Source organism: Taeniopygia guttata, chromosome 11, assembly GCF_048771995.1.
Source record: "Taeniopygia guttata chromosome 11, bTaeGut7.mat, whole genome shotgun sequence".
Classification (NCBI taxonomy): domain Eukaryota; kingdom Metazoa; phylum Chordata; class Aves; order Passeriformes; family Estrildidae; genus Taeniopygia; species Taeniopygia guttata.
Window position 1 is genome coordinate 19,770,809 of NC_133036.1, and position 23,516 is coordinate 19,794,324.

A 23,516-nucleotide genomic window follows, 5' to 3' on the forward strand; every position below is an offset into this window, starting at 1 on the left:
CAAAACATCCCAGAACACCACATACAAAAACGAGAGCCTTTGACCGCACTTACAGTGGCAGTTTTAATGCTTGCAGGGGGAGCAGGTGTCGGTACGGGAGTAGCCTCCCTAGTAAAACAAACAGAGGAGTTTAATTCCCTGAGGATTGCTGTAGACGAAGATTTGGAACGTATAGAACAATCAATATCAGCATTAGAAAAGTCAGTAAGGTCCTTATCGGAAGTAGTTCTGCAGAATAGAAAAGGACTAGATCTGCTATTCTTACAACAGGGAGGACTGTGTGCGGCTCTCCGGGAAGAATGTTGTGTGTATGCAGATCACACTGGGGTGGAACGAGACACTATGACAAAACTGAAAGCAGGACTTGAGAAAAGGAAAAGGGGAAGGGAGGCCCAGCAGAGCTGGTATGAGACCTGGTTTAATCACTCCCCTTGGTTAACTACCTTGCTATCTACAATTGCGGGTCCTTTAATATTATTAGTGTTAGGATTAACATTTGGCCCATGTATATTCAACAAGGTAATTGAAATAGTAAAAAGAAGATTGGAAGCAGCACACCTGATGCTAATCAAAGCCAAATATGAAACTCTCCCTAGAGATCCTGAAGTAGAAGAGACTTTGATTCTAGCCCACCGAGAAATAAAACGATTTGATGAACAAAATGATAAAATATGGAATGGGGGACTGTGAGGAACTGCATTGACTTGTTTGTTCATCAAAAGTATGAAATTAGGATAAAAGGGGGGGAAGTCGGGACATGGAATTTGCAGGCTTGACTGGTAACCACAAACAAAGATTGTGAAAGATTTTGCAGGACTGGCTGGAACTGATAACCGCAGTGGAAACCCATTGTTGCTGAAACTGATAACCGCAGTGGAAGGAGACTCACCACCCCCACTTGTGAAACCCATTGTTGCTGGAACTGATAACCACGGTGGAAGGAGACCCATCACCCCCACTTATGCAGGATAAAAAGGGACTGAAGAGAAGGAAAGGTTGTCAGCTTTTGGCGGAACACAGGCTCCGCAGCTGCACCCAGCGCTGTTTGCTTGCTATCGCTTGCTGTAATTAATAAAATTATTAATTGATCTTAAAAGGCTGAATCAAATTATTCGCCTCAATTTATAACACCTGGAGGTGTTAAACAGGCCTCTGGATCTGACACCGGGAAATGGTTTCGGGTTTGCAGTGGCATTGCTGGGCTGACGTTGAACTGGATGATCTTAAAGATTTCTTTCACCCCTGACGGTTCTGCAATTCCAAGCGCTTCCCGCCTGGCTGAGGGAATGCTCAGAGCTGTCCCAGTCCGAGGCTGCCGCGCCCGGAGGCGCTCGGGCGGCGCTGCGGCTGCGGCGTCCCCTGAGGGGCCGGGCCGGGGGCTGCCCTCAGATCCGCGGGATCCCACCCATCAGCCCGGCGGGGCCTGCGCCGTGCTTCAGCCTGGAGATCCCGTTCCTCAGTCCGGTGATCCCTCCCTTCAGCCCGGTGGGGCCTCCGTTATCCCTCAGCCCGCAGATCCCACCCCTCAGCCCGCAGGTCCCACCCCTCAGCCCGCAGATCCCACCCCTCAGCCCGCAGATCCCACCCCTCAGCCCGCAGGTCCCATCCCTCAGCCCGCAGATCCCACCCCTCAACCCGCAGATCCCACCCCTCAGCCCGCAGATCCCATCCCTCAGCCCGCAGATCCCATCCTTCAGCCCGGCCATCCCATCCCTCAGCCCGCAGATCCCACCCCTCAGCCCGGCCATCCCACCCCTCAGCCCGCAGATCCCATCCCTCAGCCCGCAGATCCCATCCTTCAGCCCGGCCATCCCACCCCTCAGCCCGCAGGTCCCACCCCTCAGCCCGCAGATCCCATCCCTCAGCCCGCAGGTCCCACCCCTCAGCCGGGCAGCGCTCGGCACTGAGCGCCCGCCTCGCCTTGGGGTGTGCCCGGAGCCGCCCGCGCCGCCGGATCGCAGGTACCTGAGCTGTGCCCCATTTCCCGCCTCGGGACTCCCCAGCCCTCCCACAGAAGAATGCAGCTGCTGTTTCATCTTTAGACTGTTGCCTCCCCCCCCCACCCCCCTTTTTATTTTAAATCTTTTATATGTTCTTTCCCTTTTATATTTGGGCTGATCTGGAGTGGTTGCTAAGACTTCAGAGTGGAGCTCTGATAATGAGCTGTAAATCACACACGGCTCATCTGAGGGAGGAGGGTGCGAGGGAGATGAAATAGGCCAGGACACTCCCAAGTCCTGTTGCACAGCGCAGCGTCCTCACGGCCTCAGCTGCTGCTGTGGGGTTTGGTTTCCACAGGACGCCAACAACCCGCACTTCTCCCCTCTGGGATTTGGTCCCTGGGTTTCCAAGGATAAGTCCCGCCGAGGCTGACTGGTCTACTGACCGTGCCAGCCATGTGCTCTAGGGCTGCTGAGCACACAGACTGACAGATCTGCACTTCTCCAGGAGTGGTTTCTGAGGTTTGAAGCGATGTTACTGGGTTGTTTTCCATAACTGATGGAGAAGAGTTTTATATGCAACACTCGTGCGATGTTTGTTGAAGCAAATTTCTTTTTCTGTCTTTCCACCTTGCCCTGTGATGCAGCAACAGAGGGTGAGCTATTTGCATCTAATTAATGTAGGCTGGCTTATAAATACTATTTTGTGTACCTTTGTAGGTTGCAAAAGTAAAAAAGATCCAGGTGAGGTCAGGATGTGTCCTTGTATACATACAGTTTTAAACCCTTTGTGCTTTCTAAATTGTATAATTGTATAAACATGTATTAAATTAAACTCTTCTGAAATGCAATTAGCCCCAGAGTGAGCTCATTTTTACAGCCTTCCTTTTGTTTGGGTGGTTTTTGTTTTTTCTTAGGCTGGTGGAGTGGTGGCAGTAGGACAAAAAGAGGTGAGGAAGGCTCACAAGCTTTTCCTTGTTGTGGCAGGGTTGGATTTGCAGGAAAATGAAATGCATGTATGTTCTCACTTCTGAAAGGCTGCAGGGAGGTGAACTCTCTCAATTCTATGGGGGCGATCAGTAACTCTGAAGAGAAAGCAGGGCTGGCTGTCTTCTTTAAGATGACAATGATTCTGCTTTGAGCCTTTGCTCCACTTTGAGAAGGAAAACAAATCCATTATTTTTGGATTGCTGGATTCAGCACTGATTTAAAGTTTCTACCTGAACTAAGTAATTTTTTGAAAAATTGTAATACGTTACTGTGATGCTTGCATCAACCTTCTGTGTTTGGGACTTGGGGCGTGTTTGAGGGAGCATCTTTCTGCCTCCAAAGCTGAATGTCACTCTGCTGCTCTGCTCTCAGAGGCTGCCACATTGGGTTTGTGAAGAATCAACGCTGTGGGGTTTTGTGGGTTACATGGTTCATGTAATGTGACAATGTCTTTGGTGAGTTTAAATGAGTTCTCCCTGTCAGGACTATGTCTCTGTGATCATAGCCTTTGGTTTGATCAGTACTGGCAGAACAATGCTGATGGTTTAGTGGCTCCTTGAGCGGCAGGAGGCTGAGTGTTTTCTAGTGTTCACACCCTAAGTAACATTACTTGGTCTTAGTGCCAGTTGTTGGCTGATGGCAAAGTTGGCCACTCTTGTAAGGAAAATTGGATCAGCTTTGTTGTGATCAGCGACACAGAGCAGGGGATATTCTTTGCTGACAGTGGCCCTCAATGGTAACATGGAATTACCTGATTTCTGCAGAATGTCCACTTTCACATGATAACCTGGTAGTTAGAAATGCAGGGTTATTCTAAAATACTGTAATTCCAAAGGAAAACATTGCTGTAAAAGAATACATGAAACTGTGTGTGTGAGATGCCAGAGTAAAAGCAGAAAACTGGAAAAAGTGCATTTTAGAAGAATGATGTCATTTATACTGCATCTATCATCGTTATTAGCATAACACTGCTAATCTGATCAGAACTGAAAACACTTTTTCCTTGCTGTTGTAGAACAAGAACAGAGAAAACAAAAATGAACACTCAAAAGGTGCAGATAAATCAATGTGGTAAGATACCTAATATAACTTGTCATGATAGTCTGCATCAGTTTTACAAAGTTTTAGTAGACTGTGACAGGCCTGTTGTGGGGTGGTGAGCAGTTGGGAAAATGTGCTTTTTCCTAGTTACCACATTTCGGATACTGTATTGGATATGTAAAGGGTAAATCAAATGACAAATAGTAAAGCACACCACCATAAAGTCATTTTTTTTTATTTGCTAATATTTATCCACATTTTTATTGTATTTTAACTTCTCCAAGAGCCCCCAAACCTTGTAAAGGTTTACAATAAACAATACCTTCTGTCGCTGTTATAAATAATTATCAAATAAGTCTTTTAATTATACCCCAAAGACTCAGAAGCATATTTTCCAAGTCTGTTTACCCACCTAGGGTTGTATGAGGATATTTTGTGTTACGTCTCCAACCACCTGACTGAGGGCTCTGCTGCTGTGGTGCATGATTTGTGTCTCCTGTATCTCAGTACCACGGAGCAGTCTTGTGCTCCTGGGCTCTTTCCTTACTACTCCATAGATTTTCAACTGTATTTGCACTCTGAATATTTTAATGGCTGTGTATTATTTACACCTAATGCATCTTGCAATTGTGAATTTACTATTTAGTAGTTGACATCAGACTTACTAAGAGTTACTAGTAAATAAAGGCCAGAAATGTTAAAAGGAGGCTGTTACTCTGCAAAGGAAATCATGCTCAACTAAGAAACTATAGACAGAAATACTTCTTGGTTTGTTGTTTGTGGCTGAATAGAAGTGATGTAGCTCCATTTTGACTCCCTTTTCCCCCTTTTTTGAAATACATGTGCGTACTACATTTTGGACAGGTTTGTTCTAATACTGACTAGATTAACATATAGAAGATATAACAAATTTAATGAAGGTTTTTGTGTTTGCTCCTAGACATGAAAACAGATCTGAACTTACTGCTTGAATGCCTTAAATATCAGATGGACTGCCCTCTGTCTCAGAAGGAGGCTTTGATCACTATCTATTCCATTTGCCAACAAAACAGTAAGGAAGGAAGGCTTTTCCTTAGAAACAATGCAGTCATTTCTGTTCACCATGTATGCTAAGAAACTGGTGGGCCCTGTAAAAATGTCCAAAGGACATAAGGTTGGAGATGTTGGAAAATCTTAGAAGCCTTTCATTTTGCAGAGAAACCAAAGCAAAAGTTTCTGTTCTTTTTTCCTCTTGTAGGTGAAGCGAGCAAATACTTTCGAGAAATTGGTGGTTTGATGTTTATAAATGACCTTGCCAAGTCGAGTGCTCATTGCATCGTAAAGGAAGCAGCTTTATTTACATTGGGGATTATTATAGAGAGTAATGGTAATAAAAATAATATTGTTTGTATTTCTGAGTGCACCATGGCCCCTGTCATTGCTTGTGCTCGTGCCTTGTCTCCATTTTCTTTTGGTCTCACAGAATGAGACTACAAGATTGTCAGTTGGAGCAAGGGCAATGAAGGTGTGCCAGTTGCCCTGTCCATCCCCAGATTTGATCAGTGCCTTGTTGACTTGTGCACGCAGGGTGTCTTCAAGTTTCCAGACACCTGCACTCCCCCTCTCCCTCAGCAGCAAGTGTTCAGTGACTCCTGGATTGTTGCAAAGCTTGCCAGGGTCCTGGTTGGTGTAGAGCTCACTGCAGGGGGAAGCCCTCAGTCACTTCATAGTCCTGCCCTGTCTCCACTCCCCACATACTGGCCACAACTGAGACTTAATAATTTAGGATTATGAGTGGCTTACTTTAGGACTTAATGGTTTTCACTTTCTGTTTTCAGTGTATTGTCAACAGACTTTGTGTACTTCTGCATTGTTTGAAGACCTCATTTTATTTTTAATTAAAAAGGATTCTGGTGTGAACTTGAAAAGAATGTCTGTTTATGTCATCTTAGTACTGGTTTCAAATAATAGTAAGTTGGGTTTTTTCCTGTGTTACAACAACAATCCTTTTCTGTTTTCCAATCTGCAGTACAAAATTTGGAACATTCAATAAGTAATGTTTTGGTGAAGTTAGTTTATAAATATGAATGTTTGCATGTACCTGAACCTGAATTGTTGCAGTAGGTCATTGCTCACTGGGATTTCCTTAAACAGCAGAACGTGGTTTAATTCTAAAAATACAGTTTGCCAATGGAAACCCATAATTTCTGAGAGTGTATAGAAAGAGAGAGACATGGAAAGGTTATTTACCAATATGTTGATATGATTTTGTATTTCCTTCTGGGGAGGATATGTGCTTAGGAAAGGGAATGTATGTATGTAAACTAACTTGATGTTAAGATTTTGTCTGCAATTGCATTTGTCTCTGGAGTCTTGTGTGTATTCTCTTTTAGGAAATGGGCAAACCTATGTCAGAGATACAGGCTGCATCAGCCTGCTGCTGCAGTTATTCAGGTAAACAGGGTTGAAATTCAAACAGACAAATAATGGACTGTTTGGCAGCTATGTTTTCCTTGGCTATCTGGGACTTGTGTGCATTGTCCTTAACAGAACAACTCTCTCCACCTCTGAGAAGAATGTGTCAGATGAAAACACTGATCCCTGCTATCAGCTCTGGTCCTCAGTGTGCAGCACTCTCTGTGCGTGTGTCAACAACCCCCAGAACGGTATGTGTTGCTCTGAAAATTGTGAAAGAACTTCAAAGATATTCTCCAAATTGGTAACACCTTGCCTTCATTTTTGCAGTTCAGCTGAAGTTTCATTTCTTTGCCTTTTGATTTGGGGTAATTTGTTTTTACTTTTCCAGAAGATAATCAAAACATTTGCTGTTCGGTTTTTCCCTATGCCAAAGAGTGGCTCGAGAGTTGCATGGAACCCGAGATAGTTCGTCCCATTTGCTCATTTCTTGGTCTCACAGTTGCAAATAACTGTAAGTGCAGCTGAAGTTTTACACACTTCTGCATTTGATAAAAGGAGGTTTAATTAGAGAGCTAAATGTTTTTTTCTTTCTTGTAAATCTCTACAAAGTCATTTGCTGTTCTTCCAGCTTTTACTCTGACCACTGTATTCCACCATCTTTACTTACACTACGCTGTGCTCAAGTCCACAAATAGCCACCATCTGGTCACATTTCATAGGGTCAGTAAAACTGGAGCTGTTCGGATTCAAAGTGTGTCTAAATTAAAGTCCTCATTACATGACTGAAAGCAATGACTTAGGGAGAACTCAGGCATGATGTTTGCCATTTGTGTGCACATATTAGGGTCATCTTTTCCTGTGACTGTTTTATATGCAGTTACTACATTTCTTGAGATTGATGTATATAAGAAATGTAATGACTAGCACAGAAAAACTCTGATGGACTTACTTGGTGAAATGCTAAAAGAATTTGCAAACTCTGTCACTCAAATCACATTTTTTCTTTTTTCCACTAAGCATATGTGCAGAAATATTTTGCTTCTATTGGAGGATTGGATACATTAGCCAAAGTTCTTCTTGAGCTTATGCATGATTCCTGTTTGAGTCACTCCAGCATGAAACTTGCAGTGGTAGTAACAAAAACTCTGGATGCCTGCATTGCTAATAACTGTGAGTGGAAAGACAGTTTTATCTATGGTAATTTAAAAATGCAATTTTTAAAGTCTTGTGCTGGTGGCAAAGTTATAGAAATGAATGCTTAAAGGCAGTTAAGTTCTGTACATCCAAGTGGATGTTGCAGTATTTTTTAAAATTCAAAGGTGTCAGTTCATCTGAGGTGGATTACTGTCCCATTGTTGCTAAAGTGAATACAGTGAAATTTAAACCTTACTGAAAATTAAAAATAAGATGCTACAGCTTGTGCTGGGTAAGTAAAGCTGAGCTCTGGGCCTGGATTTGGCCAGTCAGTTTGGATCCTGGAGTTAGGCCTATGCCTGAATAATAAATTGTGTAGCCTTAGGAAGCTTTAGTAATTCAGAGGTGGAGCTGCACAAATGTGGTGTTTCTGCACAGCACACTGTGCTCTGGTTTGCTGGCTGGGTACTGCTCTCCTGATGAGGTCTTGTGTATTCCACAGAAGGTTTGCAGAAACCTGGGACCCTAACGAGCCTGTGCTGTGGCCATGGTTGCTGTATCTCACACTTGTGCCATAAGAGCTTCAAATGGAAGTTCGCAAACGTTTAAAAGCATAAACCTGCACCAGTTCTGAGGGTAGTTTCAGATCAGTTGGGTGTGACAGGACTGGGCCTCAGCATGGATGGACTAGCAGTGCCAGGAAGGGCTTGCCCCCTGCTCTTTTTATGGCAGATACTCAGTGTGTCAAAGCTGATCCAAATCTCTCTGGCTCCGTGCTGGAGCTGATAAAGGACGTGGAGAAACTCAGCAGGGATCTCCAAAGCTTGCACAGTGCAAAGCCCTCATTCATCAGATCTTCTGCCTCATCTCCGGGGAGCACACAGGCCGGGAGGATGGGCAGGGCTGGATTTGGGAGCAGCACAGGGGGATGGGGTAATCTGAGCTGGTAAAGGTGGAGCAGGGCAGGGCTGAGCAGGCCCAAGGCTTTCAGGGGTTTGTAGAGTTCCCTCAAACCCCAGCATTTTATCCTTGGATAATTCCTGTACACTCATGATCGGCTTTATTTTCCTTCCAATTATTTTAACAAACAGCTGCCATGGGTGTTGTCTTGGCAAAGTATCACACTGTGTCAGAGCTGCTGAAGCTGCTGTCCAATGAGACACTGAGCACAGGGGAAAAAATCAGTATTATTCTAACAATTGGACACTGTACTGAAGATTGTGGTAAGATTTGCTTTTTCTTTTTCCTAAATTCTCATACACTGACTCCTCCAGTGGTGTCACTTCATCAAGACTGGAATGCGAGAGAGAGTTCTATTAAACAATACAATGCCAATATTCGGACAAGAAGTTTTCTGTAATGTTCCATCCTTAAATTTTAAAGCTTGTTAGCAGGAAGTGTCTTTAGTAGCTTTGAAAAAGTAGACTAATCATGCAAGAATTCAGAGCTGGGCTTAGGGGTCACAGGGAATAATTAGTCCAGACCTGAAAGCTACTGCAATCCAGACATAGCAAATGAGTTGTCTTGAGCTCTCTTTTTCATGGTCCTTAGCACATACAGCTTCTGTCCACTGCTTACAAGGCCAGTAATATTTGTAAAAGCCATGTAAGAGCACTGGTCTTTAAGACACAGATGCAGTAGGTAGCCCTGAAATGTTTTTGTCACCTTCCTCGGGGCTTGCCCGGGTATATCTGGTACAAATACAGCACTTCAGTTGGTATGTTGTGGCAGCGCAAGCAAAGAGAAAGGGAAGTTAATTTGTACTTCTGGTTTTTCTCATGTATGTTTAGATTAACAAGAAAAAGATCTTATGTTCAAACATTCTGGTTGATTTTCATCCTCTGAGTGCCAATATCATATCCAATAATTAGCCCAATAGGTCATAAATTTATTTTAGCAGACATTTTTTTCAAGAAGAATTAGTGAAACAAGACTTAATGGAAAACGTCTTTTGAATAGAAAAATTATTAAACTGATAGAAAACAGGTTTCTCCAAAAATGTCAACACTGTCAGAATAAATATGTTTAATTTTTTAAATTTCTTTTTTATTAAGTTTAAAGAAGAAATAACTATGTTTAGCAAGTTATCAGTTATATGAACACATATGCGAATGAGATCACAATAAAAATTGAGCTAATTATGTGATAAATGAGGAGGAACAGATTGGCTACACCAGGATTAAACTACTAATTCAATTTTGATAATTATAAACCTTGATATTTTGGTATTTCTGCATCTCAGGCCTCACAGGAATGTCACATATCTGCTCCAGGAGCAGGTAGTGGAACAGGAGTCATGATTGAAATGTTTTAGGCCACAATTAAATGAGCTTGGAACTCCATCGAATAAGTGGTCTCAATCCTTCAGTTCTCTTACAGAAATCTGAGTTCTGGTCAAATCATCCTGTGTGATGTAAAGCTCTCCTGCTGTCACTGCAGCAGGCTCGGGTCTGTAATGAAAACCTCTCTTTCTACAGAAACTTGCAGAAAGTTGCCAGTTTTGGCTCCTAAAATTACTGTAAGGTTAAGGTGTGTGGGGCTGAAACCAAACCTTTTCCTTTACCATGTCTTGTTCTAGAAGAAAACCAGTGTGAGCTGCTTCAGAACAATGGTCTGCCACTTATGATTCAGCTATTGACAGAATCTCAGGATGAGGAACTCATCAAAGCTGCGACTTTTGTGCTGCAGAACTGCAAACAAATGAGTAGGCTAGCTGTTGCTGCTTTAAAAATGACAGTGATTGTTTCCATCTCTGTGTTCTGCTGATTCCACAAGTGATTTTAACTGCAGCTGCTTTGTGATTCTGTGTACTCCAAAAGATGTTTGTTTCCTGCACAGAAAGTTGTTTATTTGTTATCAAGAACTGACTTAGGCAGAAAAAAAGAGAAGGAAAAATTCCAACAGTGTTGCAAAAAATGCATTTGTGAAACTTCTCCATGTAGGGCCATTTCTTAAAGCTTTCCCATTTATAGTTGTGTGGAAAATATGAACATTGTCATTTAATACCCAGTGGATACTCTCTTCCTGGGGATGTACCACTAGAGGGAGAGAATAAACCAGGAGATAATCAAGCCTCAAACCACTGTGTCTACATTAATCTCCAATATTAAGAAATCTTTATATTTTTTTTTCTGAAGCAGGATGTAGTTTTAGGCCCCCTGTTTCAGTTTTTTATTAATTATCTGTACAATACCACCCATGAAACAGAGAGACCTTGTCCTCTAATCTCTAGAGCGTGGAGGGTGTGCAATTGCTAATCAGGAAAAAACAAACCTGTATCTACATTTCTGTGCTGCAAGCACAACTGAGAGGTTTGTGTAAGACTGGGGGGTGTGTGAGAGAATGCATTGTAAGAGAATAGAGATAGTGCTGCAGGCAAGCTCACCCCTGGTAAGGTGCAGCTGTGTAAAACAGGTGACCATGTTAAGGGAAAAGGAGCACTGAAATGCTGAAGTGCACTGAGCAATGACAAGGGGGTAAAAGGGCACACAGGTGTTATGCATAGGGCAAAGGGGTATAAAAGGCTGCACTGGGGAATAATGAAGTGCTGATGCTTGAAAGCATTCATGGTGTCAGTCTTGTGTCAGGGGTGTGGGGATTTGTAGTGTCCATTAATATGGAATTGTCTTTTTTAAATAATGCGGAGACTGGTACTAGTCAAGAACCCAGAGTTATGTCAGTGAAAGAGTCTTTTTTTTTTTTTTTTTTTTTTTTTCACAGCATCATTGTGCAAACAGTTTATAGGAACTGTAATTGCAAGCTCACCTCTTGTAACTGCAGCTTATATTTCAAGTGTGTTAACATTTATGTATTAACCTAAGTTTTATAAAAATTGTTTTTTTGCATTAAATTGTTGGGGCTGGCCCTCATCATACTAAAATTTAATAAATATTTTTAAAATGGTAATTGATAAAATATTAACTATTAATTGTTTCATATTTTATAAAGCTGAACAGTTGTCTCTGAAATCATGTGATAACTCATTAAATGTGAACAATGCAGAAGAATTGGATGTGCAAGTCAGAAAAAGATGTCTGCAAGACTACTGGAAGAAAGCAGAAGAAATTTTACTCAGAATTAACTCAGTTGAAAAACAGCACAATGAGGTTGGCTTATTTACCAAAATACGATGAAACTAACCATATCTTTCCAGAGTTTAAGGAGAAAGCAAAAGTAAATCCTTAAGATATATTCGGTGTGAGCAAAAAACTCAGGAAAAACGTTGGATTTGTGTGAAACTACAACCTGCAACTTTTATCATTGTTGTAGATCAGACTGAGTTACAGGTGTGCAGAGAATGGAGGCATCTGTATTGAATGAAGTATTCTAGTTTATTGTAAATCCAGATTTTCTGTGAGATAGAAAAAGAAGTTGAATTAATTTTTAATTGCTGGACATTTAAACCTATAATTTTAATATTTATGTGCTCAGGGTTGTACGGCTGTGGTGAAATAGGTGATAAAGGAGAATGCAAACATAAGCTGAGATAAAGTTGTTTAATTTTTTCCTTGTGCTTTAAAGTTGCTAAGTATCTGTGGATTTGGAACAGCAGGTTTATGAGTTATTTAGATGGTTCTTACTTTCTAGCAGTGCCTTGTGTTAGTAGCAAATTCCTTACTTCAGCCTGAAATTAGCACTTAGAAAGTGCCCCCTCAACACCTTCAGTGGCATTGCTGTCTTGCTGGCTCTCAGCTCAGTCAGGGGGTTTTCTGAAGCTTCTCTGGAGTTTGCTTATTTATCAGAGTTTGACTATCTAGTTAAGCCTGGCATTGGATTTAGTTAACATTTTTATAGAGCTCACATAACCACTAACCAGTATTTTTCAATACAGGAAAGAGTGCAAGGAGAAATATTTGTAGATGAATCTTCAGTAGCCAATTCTGAAGCATTAAAATCCCATGAAGTGAATCCTGTTGATCCAAAGAAGTACACAGAAGGAACACAGAAAGATGTCTGTTGTCCACAGTTGACCTCAGAGTTGAATAATCATGTTCTTGCTCCATCTGTAACTTCTGCTCCACAAAAAAATGGAACAGCGAACACTATGGATGCAGCTTCTACCAGACAAACTGAACAGAGGAACATTCCAAGTCCAGTCACTGAGCTGCAAACAGACAGTGTACCACAAAGTCACAATATAAATGGAAAAACTGCTTGTGGAGAAAATCAGTCTGGTCTTCAGGGAGGGTGAGAATCACACCTAAGCAGAAATACTAAGTTGCTTTTCTTTAGTCATTCCAGATTGACAGACTTTAAAATTATCTGTTACTAACTATGGGTGTTTTTCCTAGTAGAAAGACGTAGCCCATCAGAGATTGTTTTTGAGGTCACAGATCAAAGATTACAGTCATTGCAGTAACAAAGCTGCTGATCTCCGGGTGCTGGTGTTGTACAGAGAGCCTCTTTCAGGGCACGTTTGAGTGCCTTCAGCATAGTGCTGAAAGTCATCCATGGCTTTTGCCCCAAAGTTCTCACTGGTGTAACAGATCAAGATTTAAGCTGTTGGTTTGGACAAAACCACAGTGGTTTCTGTAATGTGCACGTGCTAGGGAAGCAACAGGTAGAGAACTACTTGGAAAAATACTGAAACTGGAGTGTCTGCAAAGTAGGGGGAAAATTTTCTGCACCTCTGCTGTTCTCCCCTCATGTTCCAGTGCTGCCCTGCATGGGAAAGGAAAGGAACAGCCCTATTTGGGGCTGGTCTCTTGCTCGTTGCTCCCACACAGATGCTAATTTTCCTCTTTTTCTTTTGCTCCTTATGTTTATCTTTCCTATTGATACACCAAAATTATTTATAGCTAACTTGTAATGGTAAATACAGATTCCATTCTCTTGAGTTTATATTTGGAATATCCCTCAAGACAATGGAAAAGTATAAACAAAACTACATTTTTTTGGGTATATATGTTTTGCTTTGGGCTTTTTGAGTTCCACATTTTTATTGTGCTTTTTTTATGTGTCTGGCTGCACCTTACTCTGTGCAGTTTCCTGGTATTATATTGTTACTTTGCAACTAGCACAGAAATCACCAAGAGCCTGGATATTTACCATGGTACATTCAGGTAAATTTTGCTTTGCTACTGATTAGCATAATTTCATGGCTTGTTTAGTTGTTGTTCTGGTCTGATGCACAAAATTCTTAAAATATCAATTTAAAAAAACCCTCTTTTTTAATATGTGTTTGTGTGAACACAGGAATTACTGGAAGGTAACCATGGATCAGGCTTCTTGCTCCTGCAGCTTTCAGAGTCAGGGACACAAAAATGCTCCATCAGGGTATCATAGCAGTGTGTTGGTTGTACAGAAGTTAATTGGTCTAAGAAAAGAAGAAAACCAATTACCTTTTAGAGTATTTGCTGCAAATGATGAAGGCTAAAGTACTCTGAAGACTTTGTGAGAGCTTTATGTTCACTTGCTAATCCTTATGTGAATCTGAATTGCAAATTACTCTGGAAACCAGTGATAGCTCTGCCCTTCCTGCTGAATAGACTGCATAGAATGCCAGTCACAGATCTCTGGGAAATAGGTTTTAACATGCACTGATTACACACTGTGTGCCCTAAGTCCAGTAACTTGGGATAATTAGAACAATTTTTTTAGAGTTTTTTCTTTTATATATTTAATACGGGTTTTTATTGTGCCCTTGGAATGTGTGTATTAATTTGCAGGTAAATGTACCTTGGTTTTATTGTATTATTGGTTTTAATTTGATTACATTTTGATCTTCCCAGTGAACAGTTATTTAAACAACCAGCAGAGACTGTTAGAAATATGAAACAGACATGCATATCAGGTACAAATAGCTACACATATTCCTTTCTGAGCTGATTTTGTTCTTAATGAGATTTTAATTAGTTTTGCATACGTTTAGCACTACTTTTTATCACTTGTTATGTATCATTAGATCACAGAGATGCCTTATGTATAATATCCTTTAACTGGTTTGCATAGTGTTGGAATTTTATATTGTACACAGTTTTGCCGGGAGAACATTTATCCTACTTTTCTTCTAATACATATTTTAGCTTTCTTTTTTTAAACTGATTTTAACTATACAAATGAATGTATCAGAGATTAAGTTTAGTGTTTAATCTGTACTGATCAGTGAAAGCCACTAACAGAAAATGGAGGTTTTTGGTCCTGTGCCTGTAAGGCTGGGATGGAGCCTGCCTGTGAGAGTGACTTTTGCCTGATGCTGTTCCTACATGGTGAACATGTGTTTAAGAGGAAATATTTTCAGATTTGCATTAATCCTGGTCTGATACATTTATTTCAGAACTGGGTTTGGTTCAGTCAAATCTTTATTCATTATTTACTTTCCTGTTAATTTATAAAATTACTGAGTATTCATTAGATTAGAATTTGCCAGAATGGGAGCTTTACAGGTGACCAGCTGATCTCCAGGTTACATCTGTTTAAACTGAGAATATGTATTATTCCAATAGATTACATTTTTCAGCATTTGATTCCAAACAAAAATAAAATTTATAGGGTTTAGTTAAGCAATATGGGTTCACTGGGTTAATTTACTATGTTCAAGTTGAACTAATACCCTTTGTGAGAGTGATGAAAAAACATTGCATTGAACATGGTTATTCTGGAATTACAGAAATGTGAGGCATTTAACGTGAGAAATTTCATTTGGATTTTCTGCTTTTATGTTAATTAAACTTCAATAATCTACAAATAGAAAATGCAGTTGGATAGTTATACTGTGGCATGATTACCATGGCAAAAGAGGTTATATTTCTTAGTGACTTTTTTCCTCCCTCATTTAGATCAACATTCATTCTGCTCAGAGAAAACTGAGAGAGTCAGAAGTACTTCAGTTACACCTTCATCCCATAAAATGGCAGATTTAAGGTGTTTAGGTAAATATTATCTTAGATCTTTATTTCCAGAGTACATAAAGAAGCCCCAAAGAGTCAGCAGTACAGTAGGTGGATTGACTTGACAGAAATTGTAACATCTCTTCTATTACCTCTAAAGTATAAACAAAACCTGAGCTGCTCCCTTCCCCTTCCCCTTCCCCTTCCCCTTCCCCTTCCCCTTCCCCTTCCCCTTCCCCTTCCCCTTCCCCTTCCCCTTCCCCTTCCCCTTCCCCTTCCCCTTCCCCTTCCCCTTCCCCTTCCCCTTCCCCTTCCCCTTCCCCGATAAATATTGAAATAAAGCTGACAAATTGCAGTTTTGGTCCATGTAATAACATGGGTTTGCTGACAAACAGAACATACCATAACTTAAAAGATTACTCCCTAATTAGAAGAATACTTGAGCAGGTGTTTTCCTCCTTTCTCTGCTTTCAGAGAGGGAGGAAGAACACATAGCCCTGCTCATTTCCCTCATTTATTCTCCTGCTAAGCCTCCTCAGTGTTCTGCAGCCCTTCTCTCTGCCTCGCTGCTGTGAAGTACAGGCAGGCACTTTCATGGTAATCCATGACTACAGCCCTCCATTACCCCAGGCTCTACTTCCTCAGCCTGCTCCATCAGTAGGTCATGAGAATACTGCTGGTTCTGTGGATTTATGAGTGGATTTTGTAATCAAGCCAGTGTTTCTTTATTTAAAAACCCCCAACAAAACAAAAACCCACAGAAAACAAAAGACCCTCCCCCCAAAGCAGCCCATAACCCACCTTTGAACATTATTTTTATCAGAGTTGCCAAACTAAATTCAAGCTGAGCTTTAGCACTGCTTTACCTTAAGGTAGAATGTTATAGATACTTGTGCCCTTCCTGTGACTCCTCACAGAAGTTCTCCTTTAGCTGATGTAACTTAACCATGAGAGCATCCAAGGATATCTAAACCATAAATTATGCTAGGAATGTCCTCAAAACAGCAAGGTTTCCTGTGAGGGCATTGATGCCTAAACTATATTTAGCCTTGATTCAGATTAATACAGGTAACTGTTACAACACAAAGTTTTTAAAAAAAAATATAGTACACTATATATATATATATATATATATATATATATATATATATATATATATATATATATATATATATATATATATATATATATATATATATATATATATATATATATATATATATATATTAGCTCCTGGATAAATGTGCAAATGGAACTGAGTGCTGTGCCTTCCCATCCCACCAATATTTGTAGTTCTGTAGAGTATCTGTGCCTCACTCAGTACTTCTGGAGTGGAAGTGCAGTATAACTTAATCCCATAAAATGTTGAAAACAATTTTTTTTAAGAGAGCAAATACAAAGTATTTCAAGAAGTCACATAAAAATACCATGACTATGGAAAACCTGAAGTCAAATTGATCCTAGTGAGCAAAATAAAACTCTGAACTTTGTGGTGGTTTCTTCAGAAGCTATGATTACTATTTCTGTAATATCCTATTTTTCCCAGGTTGTACAGCCAGAGGACTGTCCTTGAACAGTAAAACCTTCACCAAGATGTTACAGAGTTGCCTGCATAGGTGTGAGCACCACCGAGTCATCTTGGAGGCTGAAGAAAGATACCGAGGGGAGCTCTGCAGGGTGGCTGCTGGTAACAACAGCAGATCTGCAACTCACCAGAGTATGGAGTTTATGTTCAATACTTGGAACCTTTGCTTTAGAATTGCATTTAAAATTCTGAACTTTTGTTTATTTGCTTCTGATTGTCTTGCTGTTTTAAACTCACTCATTGAATTTGCTTTACAATGATTTGTACTAAGTGAGATCAGAAGTGGCCATTTCTGTTTTGAAGGATCTTGTGTGTTTCTTGCCATGGTGACAGATGCTCATTATGGGCTTTCATTAGACTCTCACATTGCCAGAAATAGTCAAGTCCTAAGAGAAAGGAATGTATTAAGTTAAAATATGTGCGAGTAAATGTATGACCACAGTGAAGTAATTTCATTCAATATTCACAGAATCACAGAATGACTGGGTTGGAAGGGACCTTTAAGATCATCAGTTACAACCCAGCCCTAACACCTCAACTAAACCATGGCACCAAGTGCCACATCTAGTCTGTTTTTAAACACATCCAGGGATGATGACTCCACCACCTCCCTGGGCAGGCCATTCCAGAACTTTATCACTCATTCTATGAAAATCTTTTTCCTAATATCCAACCTCTGTTTCCCTTGGTGCAGCTTAAGACTGTATTGTCTTGTTCTGTCATTTGCTGCCTGGAGAAAGACACTGACCCCCACCTAACTACAGCCACCTTTCAGGGAGCTGCAGAGAGTGATAAGGTCACCTCTGAGTCTCCTTTTCTCCAGGCTAAACACCCCCAGCTCCCTCAGCCGTTCCTCACAGGGCTTGTGTTCCCAGCCCCTCACCAGCCTTGTTGCCTCCTCTGGACACGCTCAAGTGTCTCAAGGTCCTTCCCAAACTGAGGGGTCCAGAACTGGACACAGCACTCAAGGTGTGGCCTCACCTGTGCCAAGCATAGGGGAAGAATGATCCCCCTGCTCCTGCTGGTCACACTATTCCTGATACCCTTACAGGTCCAGGATACTTAGAGATCTTAATGAATTAAATAGAAGCACATCCTGTATTTTTCTGGTTTAAAGAGGGTATTCTGAAAATTAAACAGTTACTACTTACTGGCATTTATACTGGTGCTCATTTTATATTTTCCAGAAATGCTTCTGGCCCCAGTGAAGAAAGACAGGCTGCTTAAAGAAATACCAACTTTTAGGAGCAAGAAGGATAGTTTCCAAAGTAAGGGTTTGGTTTGGAAACTGATATGAAAAGCCCTTACTGTCTGTATATTCTTTATTCTTTACCATGGGAGACTATAGATAGAAAACTTTTTTTTTTTTTTTTTTTTTTTTTTTTTTTTTTTTTTTTTTTCCCTCTAGATTCTGAGAATAATCTGTTTATTATTAGGCCAGAAAATGCATACTCTATAATCATGAAATTGTGTAATACACATTATTTCCCTGCAAAGTTATCTGGTACTTGCTGTGTTGATCCTGTTTTGAATCCTGTCAGGGATACTTCCTTGGCATTTGATATTTCTCCGTTTTTTGTGGCATTGTTTTCTAAAATGGAGAGGTTTAGTCAAGCTCAAAGCAGAGCTCAGCTGCCTGAACCTGGATTCAGCACCACTCCTTACGGAGTTCCAGTCCTGTTTTTCCATTAGACCCATTCCTGTTCCTGCTGGGAGCTCTTCTGAGGACTTGGAGCTTGCAATAAACAGCCACAAGGGGAATCCTTAAGAATGAATTATTTTTTGAAATTAGAATTAAAATTTGAATTTTGAAATTCCCACCAAAATTTTGGTTTTAGTATTCTTGTTTTCAAAAGCCTTGTTCACATGGTTATGTTATTTAATTAATGCCCAGTAAAAGCTAGTAGGTTGATTTTTGAATTTGTTTATATCTTTCCCCTTCAGATTCAGTAATTGATTAATTTGTTTTATGAAAGCCACAGAGTTAATTTAAAATGTAAAAAAACCCAACCAAAGCAACTGTATTTCATCTTGAAAGCCCATTACAACAATATATTGTCTTTAGCAAGTATACATTTCCTGCAAGCTAAAGTAAACGGAATTTTCCAGTCTTTCTTCCAAGATCAGATTAGTGGTATGGCTTAAAAGATGGTTCTCTCTTAAATTTTAATTCCAAAAACATATCTTACTTTTTATGATTTGGGGTTTTTTTCTAATAAAGGTGTGTAATGTTTTATTGTTTGGGGTTTTATTGTTTATTTTTAAGGCATTCTTTTGACTCCAAATAGAAAAGACAAATCTAATGCTTCAAAGAGAGATGAACATAGTAGAAATATTAGGTGGACTAGCAACTATAACTTGACACCTGCATATGAAAAGTGTGAGTATTACCAGAAAATGAATTCCCTGATACGTACAACTGAAAAATCAGTATTTGCATTTAGGTCAGGGCATTGAGAGAAACACCTGTCCTTGCTATTGGAGATAAATGGCTATGAAATTAAATAAACTGTTACACTTTTTCTTACAGAAATCCACTTGAAAAATCAATAATATTATTATTTGTTTCTGGCTCATCAATAGTCCTTATGTCTTAGTGTGGATTATGAGAAAAAGATCTAAGGAGAATGCGATGTTACTAACAAAGCAACATTTGCATATTCTGATTCATTAGAATAAATGCTCCTTTACAGTTTTATATCCAGTTTTTCAGTATATTTTAGTTAGTTTAAAGTGACTAAGTGGCCTCCCTGTTCACAATTTTGTAGCAAAAAGCCAAGATGTTAACCTGAAGAGACAGAGAGTCAAAGAGATGTGCAGCCAGAAATGTCAGCACTTAAAAGAAAATTGCACACATTCACTTGACAAAGATGAGGTTAGTTATGCAAAGCCTAATCATGCACTGACATGTTTATAAATGGCCAAATAAAAGCACCAGGAATTGCGTAGTTTCTTTTTTAGTCACGTTTAACAGGAGCCCAGTAGCAAAATGAACCTTATCAAAAATATATTCCTGTGTTGATTCTACTCCAGTCACACTGATTTAGCCCTGAATTGAGTTCAGTACTTTTCAGCTGACATCTTTTCAGAATGAGGATCTGGAGGTCTGATTTTTCCTGTATTGATGAAGATTTGCATAGTATGGAAGTAACAGAAACCTAAAGGAATAAACCTGCTAAAAGAATAAACTATGTAGGCACAACAGAAATGAAGATCACAGAAAAATACTGTATTTTAATAAGTGGTGACAGTGAAGAAACCTTGGAGAAGCATTTTTCCCTTGACAGTGGGACCATTTCTTTACAACTACATAATATTGAATTGCCAGTAATGTTACTTCCACGTGCAAAAATATTATGTGTATTTCCATAATTCTTAATGACACCAAAATAATTATTTGCAGGGCAAGGAAATGTGTTCCCTGGCCATGAGCATGAGACCTCTGAACAAGAGAAGAGTCCGAAAAGATTTCACAACTGAAGAAATCAACTGCCTTTTGAACGGTGTCCAAAAAATGGGCAACCAGTGGAATTTGATTTTGTGGTCTTACCCTTTCCAGAAAGGACGGACAAGTGTTGACCTTTCGAAGAAGTACTACAGGCTACAAGTGCAGGTACTCATCACTGAATTTTCTACTGATGGCAAATGCTGGGAGCCCAGTTTTCATCATTAGCCCCTGAGCTGACTTGCAGAAATAAAGACAGGCTTCCAGAGTGTGCAGCCATGGGATTGTGCCTTGTGTCAGTGCAGTGCCCATGGGAATGGTCTCTGGTGTAATTCCATCAGAATTGGAATTGATGCTTGGAGAGAGAGAACAAAAGTGGGGAAAAACCAGAGCCTTGGAACTTGACACTGCCACCTGACAGGGTACAAAGAGTATGTGAGTGTCACTAAGAACTCTGAATTAATTCCTGTGTTTATCAGGAAGTTGGTCTCCTGTCTGTTCAGCCGCTGTTGTGATGCTGGTCTGTGAGAGCCTCTGCAGCAGCTTCCCAGTGATTAATCCATGCATCCCTCACACAGGGAGCATTGCTCCTGTTCTTTGGAGACCATGGGAGCAATTAAGTGACAAGCCTTTGTCTACTGAAAGCTGGTCTGTAATTGTGCAGTGGTTTGGGGCAACATTTATCTTGATATTTTCTCTTTTATGTCCATTTTATAGATGAAAAAAGCTCACAAAGGACATCAATAACATCATCTGCAAGTGCTTTGGATTTTGTTGCAGAATGTTCAAGAACAGCTTTTGTAATATTGAGGTCTTGCCAGAACAACTCAAACCCTTGGAGAATTTAGGTTGTCTTGGACTCCTGTTTTTCAGTGACAACTGACTGAATTGAATTGTTATGCATTATAATTTTAATTTACCATAACTTGACAATTTTTTAAAGTAATGCTATCACAGGCAACAAAATCTCTATCAGTAAAAATTACATTAATTTGGAACTTAATTTAACCTTCTTGAGCATTTGATCTGTGTAACTTTTGAGTTAATTTTTTGTGGCTTGCTCTATACCATTTGTAAGAAAAGGATGTATTGCTAAAATGAATACTTTATGTCTGAAACTGCTGTTAATGTTGTTGTGTCTGAATCTGTTTTCTCTTAATTAGTGAAATGTTTAAAGCAGGTGGAATATTTTGTCATGTGTTGAATATGCTGCATGTGCAGAAAAATGTCTCTGTGACAAAACACTGAATGCGTGGTTAAACAGTGCTGCACAGAGGCAAATCTTTCACTGCTACAGAAATTCTGTACTCACTGTTGAACTGAGCAGGTACTGGTAGAATTTGGCTTCTGTTTATAGTTAGACAGTTTTCTGGTGTATTTTTCAAATAAGTGAGCAGAACCAGTATTTCTGCTAATTACACATTTTTTATAGAATTATATGGGCCTTGCTAACTGGCTTTTTCAGTGATAGCCTTAGTATTTCAGTTGTATTTTTTACTTGTTCTGATGAAGGAATGGTGAATCAATAGTTAATTTATTATGGAAAAGGTTTAGTTATTGTATTAGCACTAGGTTTTCACTACGATGTGGCTTGAATGCTTGAAAACAGGCAAGGTAACCAAAACCTGAGAGACATGTAATAAAGATGATGCCAATGATGCAATAAATATGTCTTCCAATATTTTCAGCTGTTGCAATTTGGGGTTTTTTATTTTTAAAATATTGAAACATCTATAAAAGATGCCTCTGAGTGGAGCTGTTGCCAGTTGCAGGGTTGAGTATCAGTGGAACTGTTGGCAGAGTGGGAGCCAAAAGGGCTCCTGAGGTGGAGTGTTCCCAGGGAGGACACTGGGGTCCCTTACACACTCCAGGTGTTTTTCCAGGGATGCCAGCTTAGTCCACACAAGCTGTTGCTTCACCCTTTGACTGAATGTGTATTAGTATCCACATTGTCAAGACCTGAAATATGTCTCAAGTCACTAAAACATGTAAGGTGTACATCTTCTCACAAGGTGAGAATACTGAGTTGTAATACTGACAATTTACCACAACTTAAGGTGTAGTTCAGATTGGAAAGGCCCCGTGGAGCCTTTGGTCTCCTCTCCTCTTTGAAGCAGGACTGAGGTCAAAGTTTTTCAAGTTGTTCAGTGCCTTATCAAGTTCTGAGACTCTTCAAGGAAGGAATTCCTGCTGCCTCTTTGGGCAGCCTCAGCTCGTGCTTCACCTCCTCTCGCAAGGCAGGGGCTGGAACCACATCACTGGAACATTCTGGTGGGATCTGAAAGGGAAGTCATGGACCCGGAGCAGGCAGAAACCTGAGGTGTGAATTTGTGCAAGTCAGTCTTTTGCTCTCCTTTGAATTGACTGCACAGTTTTGATCAGTTTAATTTTCTTGCACAAGTGCTTTGAAATCCACATGTAACAGGCATCACAAAAACAAAATTGCATGAGAATAGTTGATGTCACTTTTAGGTTTTTTGGGCCACCCAGGGCAGTATCTCAGCACTTTGAAAGGCTGGAATGACTGACAAACCACCCAGGAAAGTCTGTTTGTAAAAACCCCGACGTGCTCTCCTGGTTCTGTTGGTCAAACAGAGGGTGTTAGGGGTGTGAAGATGGGGTGGTAATGACAGCTTGATCAGTCAGCAACAATTTACACCGTGTGCTCATCCAGATCTGCCCCCAACACTGCCGGCACCGGGGCTACACTGGCGAGGCGCGGCAGGGCAGGGATCGCGGCTGCGGGGAGCTACCGGGAGGTGTGGGGAGCTACCTGGGCAGAAGTATCGGGGCAGGAAACAAAGATCAGGAGAAGGTATTGTGAGGAGGTCCCAGGAAAGGTACCGGAGTATAGAAGAAGGTACCTGAGCAGGTAAGGAATGTCATGAGGAGGTACCCAAGCAGGTACCAGGGATGATGCAGGAGGTACCTGAGCAGGTCCGGAGGTTCCCGAGCAGGTCCGGGGGTACAGCCGGAGGTTCCCGAGCAGGTCCGAGGTGCAGCCGGAGGTTCCCGAGCAGGCGCCGCTCCCGCAGGCAGCAGGGGGCGCTGGCGGCTCCAGGACGGCGCGCGCAGGGCGGGCCGCGGCCGGGGCTGCCCGGGCACCGCCTGATCGCGGGGCGGGCGCGGCGCGGAGGGGCGGGCGCGGCGCGGAG

At 40.9% G+C, this 23,516-nt stretch overlaps 1 protein-coding gene and 1 long non-coding RNA gene across 3 annotated transcripts; one reads left to right on the forward strand and one right to left on the reverse strand.

Moving 5' to 3' along the window:
* Window positions 1-1,853: 1,853 nt before the first annotated feature.
* LOC100222482 (telomere repeats-binding bouquet formation protein 1) lies at window positions 1,854-22,048 on the forward strand. Its single transcript, XM_072934291.1, is given in 21 exon segments — window positions 1,854-1,961; window positions 3,946-4,001; window positions 4,912-5,022; window positions 5,209-5,337; window positions 5,789-5,920; window positions 6,344-6,404; window positions 6,501-6,616; window positions 6,757-6,879; window positions 7,386-7,538; window positions 8,594-8,725; window positions 10,081-10,206; window positions 11,451-11,608; window positions 12,334-12,689; window positions 14,234-14,295; window positions 15,281-15,373; window positions 16,878-17,048; window positions 18,104-18,184; window positions 19,183-19,296; window positions 19,685-19,786; window positions 20,297-20,441; window positions 21,079-22,048. Coding segments are annotated over 20 exon segments (2,565 nt in total). The 5' UTR covers window positions 1,854-1,961; window positions 3,946-3,967; the 3' UTR covers window positions 21,245-22,048.
* Window positions 20,125-23,502, reverse strand: LOC140684844 (uncharacterized). 2 transcript variants are annotated; one of them, XR_012057719.1, is made up of 2 exons: window positions 23,226-23,502; window positions 20,125-22,676 (listed from the first exon to the last, which is right to left on the reverse strand). It is a non-coding gene; the product is annotated as an uncharacterized lncRNA (long non-coding RNA). The 2 variants fall into 2 exon arrangements; XR_012057720.1 differs by having other exon boundaries at window positions 23,291-23,500.
* Between the last annotated feature and the right edge of the window lie 14 nt (window positions 23,503-23,516).